The 14858-nt window shown below is 40.1% G+C and overlaps 1 protein-coding gene across 1 annotated transcript; it reads left to right on the forward strand.

The window, feature by feature from the left end:
* Window positions 1-9022: 9022 nt before the first annotated feature.
* LOC128834596 (trace amine-associated receptor 4-like) lies at window positions 9023-10069 on the forward strand. Its single transcript, XM_054023513.1, has one exon. It carries the CDS (start codon window positions 9026-9028, stop codon window positions 10067-10069), a length of 1044 nt encoding a protein of 347 aa, XP_053879488.1. The 5' UTR covers window positions 9023-9025.
* Window positions 10070-14858: the final 4789 nt, after the last annotated feature.

Genomic DNA, 14858 nt, shown 5'->3' on the forward strand with positions numbered 1-14858 from the left:
AAACTGACACTTGGTCAATATAACTTTGCCACTAAAAGCTCTATACCACTCCCAAGCTGACCCGTTATATGTCTGTTATACATATATATTATATGTGTATATATATGGGTCGAACAGCACTTCCAAGCTGTCACCCTCATATGCCCTGGGCACCGCACTGGAATAGAGCATGCCTGAGCAGGCTGGGTCGAGCAGCACTTTCAATCTGCCACCCTCATATGCCCGAAGTTGACCACGTCCCTATCCCCTCTTTCACGTTACAATTGTTCTGGTAGTAACCCACTTGATGAGCAAACCCCAAAGGATATTTGGGCATGCAGGGATCTTTAGCTTAGGTATGAGAAGTGTTGCTGCAGAGCAAATGAGGAAGCCAAAAAACACCCACGAGAAAGAAAGTAAAGTAACCAGCTTAACCATGAAAGTTATTTATTGCTAGGCAATAAACACACAAGGGGAGCCAAACAAACAAAACAGTTATAATATTAAATCTAACTTAAATTTGATTATAAAAGTCAGGTTTAGAAAACTATAACTGATCACACAAGTCAGGGTCAGAAGGCTATAGCGAGAGAGAGATAGAGAGAGAGTGCGATAGGTTCTCAATGCTCCGTGAAGCTTGAATGGATCAGAGTTCCCAGGTGGTGGTGGTATCTGAGGGTCTGGAGTGTTGGAGACAGACAGAGCCCCCAGCATGATCAGTCAGGAGAAGATGAAGTCCCAATGGAACTGATGCAGATTTTGGATCCAGGCTTCGGAGCACTTACTTGAGCCTGGGTAGGGGTTTTTGTAGGGAAAGAACAGGGGTTCAAGGGAGAACACAGATTTGTTTATGGGTAAATGAATGGCTAAAGGGAGAGGATGGAAGATAATATACAGGTAGCATCTGATGAGAAACAGTCAAATGAAAAAAAGTCTCATTCAATTACATCATGTAATGGGAAACAGATAAAAAGTGACAAAAGTGCTTACATGCCAATGCTAGAAGTCTAAATAATAAGATGGGTGAACTAGAGTGCCTTGTATTAAATGAGGATATTGATATAATAGGCATCACAGAAACTTGGTGGAATGAGGATAATCAATGGGACACAATAATACCAGGGTACAAAATATATCTGAAGGACAGAACAGGTCATGCTGGTGGGGGAGTGGCACTATATATGAAAGAAAGTGTAGAATCAAATGAAGTAAAAATCTTAAATGAACCAAACTGTACCATGGAATCTCTATGGATAGTATTTCCATATTCAAATAATAAGAATATAGCAGAAGGGATATATTACCGACCACCTGACCAGGATGGTGATAGTGACTGTGAAATGCTCAGGGAGATTAGAGAGGCTATAAAAATTAAAAACTCAATAATAATGGGGGATTTCAACTATCCCCATATTGACTGGGTACATGTCACCTCAGGACGGGATGCAGAGAGATAAAGTTTCTTGACACCTTAAATGACTGCTTCTTGGAGCAGCTAGTCCTGGAACCCACAAGAGGAGAGGCGATTCTTGATTTAGTCCTAAGTGGAGCACAGCACAGGGATCTATATGATGCAAGCTCATTAATTAATTTGCTCTCCCTCAATGTGGGGAAGATATGCAAGAAGCCTGTGTTTCCCAAGTTGAGATTTCCCCAGACAATTCACTTAAATACACGCTGGTTAAGATAAAGTCCCAATGGATTTTAAGTAATTATAAGTGGTAGCAAACAGATCAAAGCAGATTACCTACCAAAAAAACAAAACCTGAAACTAAGCATAATGTACTAGATAGATAGGATTTGAATCAGACATGCCAAACCTGTGAAAAAAAACATAGAGATTTGTCTTGTTTTTGGCTTAATTGGCTTGTGAGTTGCTTGTTGGCTAGTTTTTGGCTTGTAGCTTGTTGCTTCTTTTTTTCGATCGGCTCCCGGCAAGCAGGGGCAAAGCGGGGTAAGCAGGACAAAGTGGGGAGAGAGTCAGGGGTGCACAGCAGGCCCACCACAGCCCCAGACTGCACGCAGGGGGGATCTAGTCACATAGAGTGTTGGGATTCTTAGGGATTGGCTTGTTTTGAAATGGAATTAGCTTGATTTTTGGCTTATTGTGAAAGTGGGGTGTTTATTTACCACATAAAAGTTGGCAACTGTGGATTCAATTAGCAATATCTCAACCTGACGGACGATACAAGCAGGCTTGCAGAGTCTTAAGGCACAGGCTGCAATTGCTGTGCAGCCTGGGTTCCTCTCCCCCATTCCAAGTCCTTTGTCTTCCAGAGGTTCTTTCGGTTGTTAAGTTGTGGGGAGAGTGAAGACAAATCATGATGTCACTTCCCATGTTATATAGTCTCTCCATATGGTGGGAACCCTTTGTTTTAAGCTAAGTTCCCAGGCAGTTTGTGGAAAAATACAAGTACCAAAATGGAGTTTAGTGTCATGTGGTCTGGTCACATGCCCTTGTATACCATGCTGAGTCATAACAGCCATTACTCATAGGCTGGCTGAAATGCTCCCAGGTGAGACAAACCTTTTCCATGGTCCCTTGTCTTTCCTGATGGACCATTAGCACTGTCTAGCTTCTTCATTGTTGTACCTGAAAGGCTAGCTGAGGGTGTTTTAAACTTCACAACATCTTTCAGTAACAAATACAGAGCAAAACTTTATAACTTCACATACAATGATAAAACATACAATCCAACAGCTCTTAATGTTCAATGGATCAAGACTTTTAGAGTGATACCTTACAAGGCGTACTTAGTACAAGATGCCACAAAATTATACCATAATCATATTATATTGGTGAATATGGAGTGGAGAGTGTCATACCCCTGTTATTGGGAGTGTGGAAGAGCTGAAGGAGGTGTTGCCAGCTGGTAAGGAAGAAATGAGCTCTGTCCAGAAGCCCGGCGCTAATGAAGTGGTGTCCTCTCCATTGTGCTATGAAGTGAATGGTTCCTGCTCCAGAACGCTTCACACCAGGAATGACCAGAGCTTTTAAATAACACTGTATGTGAACATAGCTCACAACCTTAAACATGGCCCCCAGGAGGAGACCCTTTCCTTTTAGTTATGTATTAAAGTGGTAAGAAATGAGAAAAAATACTGAGAACATGATAAGAAATAAAAACTCTAGGAAATGTTACTGACAGATTATTTCTGCCCAATGAAAGGGTGAGGTTTTCAAAGCAACCTACAGTGTTGGGAGGCCCAATTCCTCTAATTTTATTTAGGCATCTTTGAAAATCTGAGCCAAAATGCTGAAAGACAACAACCTAAAAAGTCCAGGAAATACTGAACTACAAATCATCAAAGGAGTTTTCATAATGGTTACTGGAACATTCAGTGAGCTGCCATTATTCAACTCAATCTCCATCTTTTTCAAAGCAGTTAGATTGGACAGACCCCTTACTTGACAATACATCCTTGTCATTTACCTTCCAGAACAATCATGTCTGCATCTAAATTGTCAAAGCCTTTTGTTTGTTTTATAGAGTTGGTAAACTTTTAAAGCTCTGATATTATCAGTAGACTGCTCTGAATGTACTTACCAGAAATTTTTCTAAAAATCTGTTAAATATAGTAAAATCTCTTTTACAAAAATAAATGAGCAACTAAGTAATTACTTAAGTATTTTTTCTATTTGTTTTCGATTGTTTATTTAGTTGTATATAAACACATTGTTGATATGAAAACTGGTAAAAATTTTAAGTCTGAGGATTTTTTTTAAATTAAATCGAGACTTAATTATTACAATTTAACATCTACATTGCAATAGAACACAGAGACCTCTCAGACAGGCTAGGGTCCCATTGACACTAGAAAATAAGGGTTTTTCCCCTGTGACATTGTGCAGTCTATATGGTTTTATAAAAACATGATAATAAGTGAATATAATGTAACTGGGATAGTTTTATAAAGATTTGATAATAAGTGAATATAATGCAACTGGGATATGCGTCATGCAAAAGGTCTCTTGTAAGGTATCATTACAAAGCTCATAATCTACTGAGTGTAATCATCCTATTTGTAGAAATGTACCACTCTTGTATCTAAAACTAGAAATATAAAACATAACTCTGAAGGCCTATTGTAATTATGTAAAGTGTGGGCCATTAAGGATGGTTTAGAATCTTGATGACTCCCATTAACCAGGACCATTGTCTGCAGATGGCTGTGTTTACCTGTGAGTCTTCCTGTATATGTGTGTGCTGGCAAGTTGGTAATGAAGTCTTGCAGAGACATGATCATGTCACCTGAACTGGAATCCATCTTACCTGGTGCTTTTCCAGTGAGGAGGGGTGGAAACCCAGAAGGACAAAGGGTTCCCGCCTTATGCAAAAGATATATAAAGGGGTGGAAGAGAACAAAGGGGGTGAGGAGCCATCATGAAGAATCCCCTAGCTATCACCTGAGCTGGAACAAGAGCTGTACCAGGGGAAAAAATTGGGCCCAGGCCTGGAAGGTGTCCAGTCTGAGAATAACTTACTGAAGCATCTCTGAGGGTGAGATTATCTGTATTTAGTTTGATTAGACATAGATTTCCGCATTTTATTTTATTTTGCTTTGTGACTTACTTTGTTCTGTCTGTTACTACTTGGAACCACTTAAATCCTATTTTCTGTATTTAATAAAATCACTTTTTATTTAGTAATTTACTCAGAGTATGTATTAATACCTGGGGGAGCAAATAAATGTGCATCTCTCTCTATCAGTGTTATAGAGGGTGAACAATTTATGAGTTTTCCCTGCATAAGCTTTATGCAGGGTAAAACAGATTTATTTGGGTTTAGACCCCATTGGGCGTTGGGCATCTGAGTGCTAAAGACAAGCATACTTCTGTGAGCTGTTTTCAGGTAAACTTGCAGCTTTGGGGCAAGTGATTCAGACTCTGGGTCTGTGTTGGAGCAGAAGGGAGTGTCTGGCTCAGCAAGACAGGGTGCTGGAGTCCTGAGCTGGCAGGGAAAACAGGAACAGGGGTAGTCTTGGTACATTGGGTGGCAGCTCCCAAGGGGGTTTCTGTGATCCAACCCATCACACCCCCCATGGAAAATATCAATGAAAATGAAAAATAATTCATTTTGGTTGGAAAATGTTTGAGTTCTTTGCTACTCTAATGCCTCCTGGGTGCTCTAGTTCAAGTGCCTCAGGCCCCATTCTCCTCTATAGGCTGCGCTCCCTTGTTGGACTACATCTTCTGTGATGTGTGTACCACAGTCTCCGCTCTGGCTGAGTGGAGGTTATATAGCATGAGAGTTCCATGGCCATGGTGCATTATGGGAGATGAAGTCTGGCTGTGGAGAATTGGAGTGGAGTGTGAAGAGAGGAGAATTGGAGTGTCAGGCACTCGAATTACAATTCCCATGAGACCCTGTGGCAGCACTTCAGAACTGAAATATTTTGGGTTTGGGATGAAATATTTTTGCGTGTGGCCATTCAGTTTTTGGATGAGAAATGGAAAATTTCCACTTATTGCAAAAAATATATATAAAAATGTGTTTAGCTAAAAAAACAGTTTGCCAATGAAAAACAGTTTTGACAGAACGTTTTCAACAGTCCTACTCCACAGAGTGAATGACAGCCCCCATCCTATAAACTTTCTAAGGTAAAAGACCTTCCATGGCTATATATTTAACATATTGAAGTAGAGATAAAGTTCATCCTCCCATTTCCAAGATGACTGTGAACCAAAACAAATAATATCCTCACTTAGATGTCTGTGCATCATTTTTTTCAGTTGCGGCAGCAGAAAGAAGAGTTACAGAGTAAATCTGCCAAAGCAAAGACACGATAGGAGAGTTGTGAACTCCTCAGAGATAGCCACAGGTCTTCTGTGCTGTATATATATACTAGCAGCAACCCAGTTAATTTAATAAGAAAAGAGGAAACATTCAAATGCATTTTTATTGAGCATTGCCACAAAGGAGTAATATGGAGAGAAAAAAATAATCAAATGAGCTTTGAAATTTAATAAGAAAAATCAGATGTATACACACTTTGCTGGTAAGTTCTAAAACTGTTCATTGATTTGAGTCAGAAAATTTTCAAAGTCAAATCAAAGATTAGAAACAAAAGCAAAAATCCCAGCCAAAAATGTTTTCAATGAAGAGATGAAGTATGGAGAGAGATCAGGTAAAACATCTTCTACTCCAATGTAATGATATACCCAGCTGCATTTTGTAAAGTACTAGAAGAACTGCAATTTATTTGATTTTCCAGTCTCAATAGTGGAATGACTGTATGACAAAGAGTTTTCTAATGATTCTTTCAGAGGACATGTTTGTCTCTGTATCATAAAATAATTTGAACCACTATGTAAAATAAAGAAATCAATTGAATCTGAAAATGTTTGGCAAGATCATTGAGAAACTGACTAGAAAAGGACAGCTGGATCATTTTTGAGAACTTATGCTATGCCAGTGACAGATAAAAACATCAATACATTGTATTAATGAGCTGATAATTACCAGTGTGAAGACTGCAGGGCTGGGTTAGAAATGTTGTTTTTCATGAGATTGCAGTCTCTTACTGAGCACACACACTGTGCTATTTCTTATGCATGTTAATGTCATATATCATTTCAAAGTACAAAAGCATGACAATATAGCATAATATACAAATATAAGATCCTTTCCTGCAAATACTCTTATTCACTTCTGGGTAGACCTATTGATTTCAGTGGTGCTACTTGCAGGAGTAAAGTTACAGAGATGCTTATATGTCTGTAGGAATAAAATGTATTAGACGTAAGGTCCAATATTGCTTCCATCAAAATCAGTGTTAAAACTCTCAATTAATTTAATGAAATAAGGATATAGCCGAAAATAAATCTGATATTTTCTAAATCTTTGGTGTAAAAAGTAGAGAGAAGAAAGACTACACAAAGTTAAGCATACACACAGCATAATTGGCTTTTGGGTGCATTCATATTAGAGGATTATTTATAAAAGATAAAGTACCCTACTATAATGGCTCTACATTTTGATATCAGCCTGGCATACCTGTTGTGAACCTGCAATATGTTTGTAATGGCAAATATTCATATTCTTATTCATATGCAATTGAGTTTCAAATGGATTTTAGAAAAGTATGCCAGAAAGCTTTCGTGTACTCTTTGGTCCAGAAATAGCTTTATATGAACCTGACCAGCTGGGAGAAAAAAAGAAAAGCAGGAATAGTTGAGGGACAAATAAAGGGGATAGCTAACACAGGAGAAGGGATATGGACCTATAGAATTGAAAGGAGGAAGAAATGGGGCTTGCAGAGGGGGTAGTTGATTTGATTAAAATCTGTATTCTATTAAAGAACGAGTCCCTAACGTGTACAGAATCTAAGTATCTAATTAAATTTGGGAACTTTGTAGCATGAGAAACCCCCAAAACTTGAGTATTGTGGTTTATGATGTTGCTAGAAACTCTTCTTGGCATTACTGGGGGAACACAATTCCTTAGTTTACTACCGTGAAATAATGTTAATTAAACTCCCAACCTCTAATAACATATACATAGCATGTGTGTACATTTATGTATATGTGCGTATGCATGCACACACTAGCATATAGGATGTACCTTTTCAGGCCAAACTCCATCACTTTTATTCTATTAGAGTAGAACCTCAGACTTATGAACACCATTACGAACTGGCCAGTCAATTACACACCTCATTTGGAACCAGAAGTATGCAATCTGATAGCAGAGAGGGGAAAAAAGCAGATAATATACAGTACAGTACTGTGTTAAATGTGAATTCTTAAAAAAAATAAAGGGAAAGTTTTAAAATAGGGATTTGACATGATAAAGAAACTCTTTCTGTGCTTGTTTCATTTAAAAATAAGAAGGTTAAAAGAGCATTTTTCTTCTGCATAGTAAAATTTCAAAGCTGTATTAAGTCAATATTGACTTGTAAACTTTTGAAAGAACAACCATAATGTTTTGTTCTGAGATACGAACATTTCAGAGTTATGAACAACCTCTGTTCCTGAGGTGTTTGTTAACTGAGATTCTGCTGTATACACTAGGAATTGTGTAGCAGTTTGCCCGTGTAAGGAGTAGCATGTAGATGAGGGTGTGCAGACCGTGAGGTGACATATATGGTTTTTTTCTTCTTACACATGTATATCTGTAATAGTAAATACTGGTTAAATAAAAACAGTGTCTTAAATAACAATTATCCATAATAAAGGATTAATACAGTTCACTAAACTGGTGTTGTTTAACCTGTTTTTCAAATCTTTCAATGCTTTGAGGCACAGATTGTTCAGCAAACCCAAATGACTCCTCAGCACGATGCTATTATATTTCTCTTAATCCTAGCCAAGTATGTGTTGAGGGTATGCACCTTGGTGGATTAATATCACAAAGAGAAACTTGTCTGCAAGTATACTCTCGGTGATCTATTGGCAAGCATGCTAAAACGAGGAAGGTCTCGGTGAGTTTTTGTCATTCTTTTAGCTTGCACTCTGGCCAGCTTCACAAAGTGTTGCATCTTAAAATCTTTATAGCATCAACCATTTTGGGTTTTCTGATGCTGTAATGTCTCTTCTGAACGTATGGTCAGTACCTTCAGGAACAAAGATCTATGAGGTGATGGGTAAAGCTGTGGAAATCAGGTGAGTATCATGGGTTTGAGGCTTTCATTTTGCAAACCTATCATCATAGTGCTTATAGTGTAAAATGTAAACTGCATAGCAAAAATATTCAATATTCCTTAGCATTTTTGAGCACCTTAAGATTCAAAAGTATTTAGGAAACGGTTCAGCCCTTTTTTTTTTTTTTTTTTGTTATTGTTGGGCCAAATTCTGCTATTTCTTATACTGGTATACGTCTGGAGTAACTCCTCTAAAGTAAATGGGAATTGTTCTGATTTGATGTTATTGCAACCGAGAGTAGAATTAGGCCCATTATTTTTAATTTTAGGTGTTAATCAACTAATCTGAAACACAGGTCTGCAGATGTTGCTACTGTTCATGTCACTTTGTTTATTTTCTTTTTCCCCAGGACTGGCTGCATTGTAATACTTTTGAAAAAGTTACTGTTGTTGATCCCAAATCATGAATTCATCTAAACTCTGGAGTCCACAGAACGTGCAGTATTGCTTTGACTTTGTTAACAATTCATGTCCTAGAAATGTAAGGTCTACAATCAGTCTTTGGGCAATGTACATCTTCATGGTGGGAGCAATAGTGCTCACAATGGGTGGGAATATGCTTGTGATCATTTCCATCGCTCATTTCAAACAGCTTCACTCTCCAACCAACTTCCTGATCTGCTCCATGGCAGCTACTGACTTTTTGCTTAGTTTCATGGTTATGCCCTACAGTATGATCAGGTCTATTGAGTCATGCTGGTATTTTGGAGACCTCTTCTGCAAACTCCATACTTGCTGTGATATAATGCTCTGTACCACCTCTATTTTCCATCTATGTTTTATCTCTGTTGACCGTTACTATGCAGTTTGTGACCCACTGCATTATGTCACCAAAATAACTATCCCTGTGATAGTATTATTTTTATTAATTAGCTGGACTGTCCCATTCTTATTGGCTTTTGGCCTAGTTTTCTCAGAGCTGAATATTGATGGCATTGAAGAATATGTGGCTTCCATTGACTGCAGTGGTTTCTGTGTCTTCATACTTAACAAGCTCTGGGGAGTGATGGCTTCTCTTATAGCCTTCTTTTTCCCAGGCACAGTGATGGTGGGGATCTATGTCCACATATTTACTGTGGCAAGAAAACATGCTAGACAAATTGCTAAAATCCCCAGGGCAATAAAATGTGTCTCTGCAATGAAAAACAAAATCTCCACAAAAAAAGAGAACAAAGCAACTAAGACTTTAAGTATAGTCATGGGGGTATTTGTTTTTTGTTGGCTGCCTTTCTTTATTCTTACGATAGTTGATCCTTTTATTAACTTCTCAACACCTGAAGACTTGTACAATGCCTTCCTCTGGCTGGGATACTTCAATTCTACTTGTAATCCAATCATTTATGGTTTATTTTATTCTTGGTTTCGCAAAGCATTTAAAATGATTGTGACTGGTACAATCTTCAGACCAGAATCCTCTACTCGTACTTTATTTCCCACAAATACTTAGTTAGCCAGGTAGGGCTTTTATGAATGGATTAGCATTAATAGATGCATATACTATTTCTGGAGATCTTTTAGAATAGGTCACATAGGGCCCTATATATTGACAACATTTACAAGAATCTGCACATGCTTTTTGGAGAAATAGTTACGTGCTGGCTGCAGCTTCCCGCAGCTCCCATTGGCCAGGAACGGTGAACCACTGCCATGGGGAGCTGCAGGGGGCTGTGCCTGCGGATGGTCAACATCCTCAAAATGTCTCGCAAAATGTCTCATGGTCCACAATCAGCTTACCCTGTTGGGCCGCATGTGGCCTGCAGGCCGCAGGTTGTCCACCACTGCTCTATCGGTATTGTTTAAGGATTAGCATGCTATCTTAATGAGCTGTCTGTCTAGATAGTAGGAAGTGAGAGAACCGTCTGGCAAACTATACAGTACATTCTGTCTAGCTATGTTCCTGTATACACAGTGATCGTTTTGACAACTACACCACAATATAATTTCTGTCCAAGTACCAGTTTGAACCTCCAAGTACAGTATTTAAGCATTAATTTATCTAGTTGCCCATGTTTGAAAATGGACGCCACCCTTACTCCAATTGAGAGTATCTTTCTCTAGTTCTCAGCATGAATAAGGGTAACAGGACTAAGCCCAAAGTATTTTCTCTGGTTGAAAAACTGATCTTTATCTACATAGAAGCTACCTAAGCTAGTCCCATACAACCAGTGAAAGAGTAACTAAGTCTCTAGCGGGAAAGTGTTCTGAATATTCATTGATTCAGTGTTCTGTTTGGGTTGTAGCTGCTGAGAAATCACCTCCTTCTCCATGCATTACCAAAGTAGCTGAGATCAGCTGAGAACCTTATGAGTCCCCAAAAACATGTGGGGGCTCGGTGGATGCCATGGGATGCTGTGAAAGGCCAAAATTATCACTGGGTTCAAAAAAAGAACTAGATATGTTCCTGGGGGGATAGGTCAATCAATGGCTATTAGCCAGGATGAGCAGGGATGCAACCCAATGCTCTGAGTGTCCCTAGCCTCTGTTTGCCAGAAGATAGGAATGGACGACAGGGGATGGATCACTTGATGATTATCTGTTCTGTTCATTCTCTCTGAAGCACCTGGAATTAGCTACTGTTGAAAGATCAGATACTGGACTAAATGGACCTTTTGTCTGACCAAGTATGGCTGTTTTTTGAAGTGGGGCATTTTTGAAGGAGGGCAGATGGTGGTGCCTAGGTTTGTTCTCTTTTACCGTCCAATCCAAAATCCACCTAGCCCCTGCCAGAGGACAAAGAAGACGTCTTGTGGAGAAGGGGTAGTGCTAGTTCATATCTGTCATACTAATTTTGTACTGATTATGAAACTATGTATCTTCATCCAGAGACAACAATGATAAGATAAAGTTTAAAAACTGGGAAAAAATTAAAAAACGGATAAAATGTCTTGTATTTAAGGCCCTACTTTATTTGTGATATTGCAGAAATTGCAGCTCCTGCAATATTAGGCTTCCCCTGCAATTTTATCAGCCACTGGGGGCTGACAGTGGGAGCCTCTGGCTGCTGATAGCCCCACTGTCAGCCCCCAGAGGCTGGTGACCAGGGTTCCCGTCGTCAGCTCCGCGCATGGCAATGCTTCTGTATAACCCCTCTCCAGAACATCCCCTTTTTTTCCCTGCTGCCCCTGACATGGCTCCTGACCCTGGGGAGCCAGGAAGGAATGCAGTGAGGCTGGTTATACTGGCCTTTGTATACTTAGACATGTAAGGCTTGATTAGAGATAGGAGCTGCAGAGAGTTAGTTGTAGCTCCCCGATCTGGAGCTGCCCATCTCCAGTGCAAGTTATTTCTGTACAGAGATATTAAGCCACTGGAGGATTGGACATAATGGGGCTCTGCCCCCACCCCCACTGCACCCTCCCTCTCCTTATGCCAGGCATTGTGGGGAGGGGGCAGTCGATGCAGGAGGCAGCTGTGCTACCCTTGCCAGCTTTGTGCCAATGCAAAATTTCCTTGTTTAAAGGGAACTCTAGGCTGGCCATTTCCAGAGACTTTAAGGCCACTTTGTGCTGCTTACACTTATGGAGGACAAAGCAGATTGGAGAAGCTGGTCTTTTAGTCCTTGTTATTCAGGAAGTCTACCATTTTGCCCTTAATGTGCCATGCCACTAAGCATGTTAGCATCTTCTTTTTTCCCAGATTCAAAGTGACTTTTTAAAATAATTTCAGTGTTTAGTTTATACAGGGAGTGTGATTTGTCAGATGTATAACAATGTTTTAAAAAACCTTGAACACTGCTCAAGACATCAGACAGAGCTCAGGGAATAGACCTATAGAAGCTGTTTTTCTTTGAGGATTCACATGTGAGATTCATGTTCCCTCAGCAGGAAAATGCAGCAAAACAGCAAAGGGAATGAATGAGCTCTGGGGAGAGGATATAATGGGTGTCTCATTAACAAACAGTCTTTTTGCAGAGTTTTCATGATCTTAAACACCCATAATTAATCTGACTTTTCTTAAGAACTTTTTGACTAAAGCTGTTTCACATAGAACTCTGTTAAATTCTGGCTCCCAAATAACTGGCAGAATGTGTACTTTATTATTATACAATAAGACCTTGAGTCCCAAGAATTGCCTGCAAAAGAAAGAGAACGCTGCATGACAATCTCTCTCCCGTATCTTTTGTATTTCTTCTGCTGGTCAGATTTCTGTAGTATTCGTCTAGCTGCTTGCATCCATAGCTGATGTGGAAGCTAACAGGCAATGCCAGTGCACTCATAGGCAGCAACTTCCTCTCTACCTCCCACCACCCGAAGCCCTCCCTCACTCCACCCTTTCCCCCAAGTCCCCACCCTGCCTCTTCCCACCCCTGCTCCACCCCCGCCCTGACTCTTCCCCGCCTCTTTCTGCCCCTCCCCCAAGCACGCCCCATCCCCACTCATCCCACACCCTCCCAGTGCCTCCTGCCTGCCGGGGAACAGCTGATTGCGATGGGCGGGAAGCACTGGGAGGGAGGCAGAGGAGTTGATCAGCGGGCTCACCAGCGAGCAAAAAGTGCTGGAGGGAGCCGGGGGCGCTGGCTGCCAGTGGATGCTAAGCACCTGCTAATTTTTTTTCCATGGACATGGAGTTGGAGCCTGTGAGTGGACCGCTACCTCCTCCACTCCCTGCTTGCAGATTGTTTTTTAAAACTGTACTCTTTAAACATACACAACTGCTACCTATGTAGGCTAGAAGAAAATTAAAGAACACCCAAGCAATCTAAATACCTGGGGTATGAATCCCTGGCTGAAAATATCACAAGAACAAGTTTTCTTTTCACCTATGTGTTACTTACTGTTTTGAGTTCTAATTCAGCAGAACAACTTAAGTGTTTGTTTAACTCAGTAGAACCGAACCTTGTGTTCAAAGTGAAGAACATGCTTTAGTGCTTTGCTCAGTAGGGATGGTCTCCTGAAGTGAGGCCTTGGATAGAGATAGGGATACAGTGAGAACAGTTTGCCTTGTGGTATTTCACTACTTGTATGTCTAGTTGTGGCTTGAATTTAGACGTGCAGAGACACATGGTGTTATACCAATAGAATAAAAACCAGCAGGATCTTATTAAGAGGGATAAGGCAAAGATGCCACATTTATTGTAAATATACTGATAAAGCAAAAGATAAAAGTAAACAACATTGTTTGACTACTTATTTCTTATAGACACACACACACATATATATATATACATAGAGAGAGAGAGGTTCATTCACACAATCATTCATTCAAGTTCTGTCTAGGTGTTATAGTTACCAGGCTAAAAGTTGCTCATGCCAAGTTACTGGCCAGGTATCTTGGTCATGAGGATGGAGCCGAGTCTGTGTCAGGTGCACCTGATGCTCCTGGAGGCTGGCAGCAGAACCAGAGACTCAAAGTCATCAGTCTTTAGAGTCCATTCTTATTGGAATTAATTCCTATGTTAGTCTATGGGAACTGTTTCATCCTGCTGTTGCTGACTCAGAGTGGCACATTCCTGGTGGCTCCACACTGTCCAAAGTTTGTGTTTTTCATCCTTCTAGGTGATGGGGTGGATCCCAGTTTACCCTCCGGGGGTTGTCTGGTGGTCCTACTTGACACATTCTTCAGCCGATGGATACTCCCTTTCTAGGCTGGCACCTCCCTAACCATTTATGTGCATCAAGCATTCATCAACATACATTTCATATCTTAACCATATTTTAATTTACTGTCTCCACCACTTTCAGTGTGTGTGCTAATTCATTTGAGACTCCCGGCCCTTTAATCACAGAGGGTGGGGATCTGTCCTAGGAGCCGTTGAATGAAGTGAAAGTCACTTAACAGCTTATAGTGTTTGTTTACATTGTATCAATTACTTCAAGAACAAAGTCAATTAACTTGTTTGTAAGTTTTACATAGTAATAAAGTATCTTTCACAGGATAGATATAATCAATGGTTTCTACAGACAGTAGCTTACAAGTTTTAACAGAAGACCCAAGAGATTTTTGTACTTGGTGAAACTGTTGGATTTTAAAGTGTGGGGGACAAATTATGAGGGGGTCACTGCCACTTGGGGGAATCACTGTTAGTCCTTCTTTTATATCCCTACAATGGTGAGCACGATCATTCAAGACCCTTCATAATGTTTAGGGGATTGAAATGGTCAAAGGTTGAGCTGTGAAAGTGGAAAAAGGAGAACGAGACACTTATAATTTCTAGCATATTTTGCCCATCCATAAATGTAAATCACCATCTTTAGATTCCCTTTCTCTTATGAGGCATTCCCCTGTTTTAGAAGTCA

This window comes from Malaclemys terrapin, chromosome 3 (assembly GCF_027887155.1).
Source record: "Malaclemys terrapin pileata isolate rMalTer1 chromosome 3, rMalTer1.hap1, whole genome shotgun sequence".
NCBI classification, from domain to species: domain Eukaryota; kingdom Metazoa; phylum Chordata; order Testudines; family Emydidae; genus Malaclemys; species Malaclemys terrapin.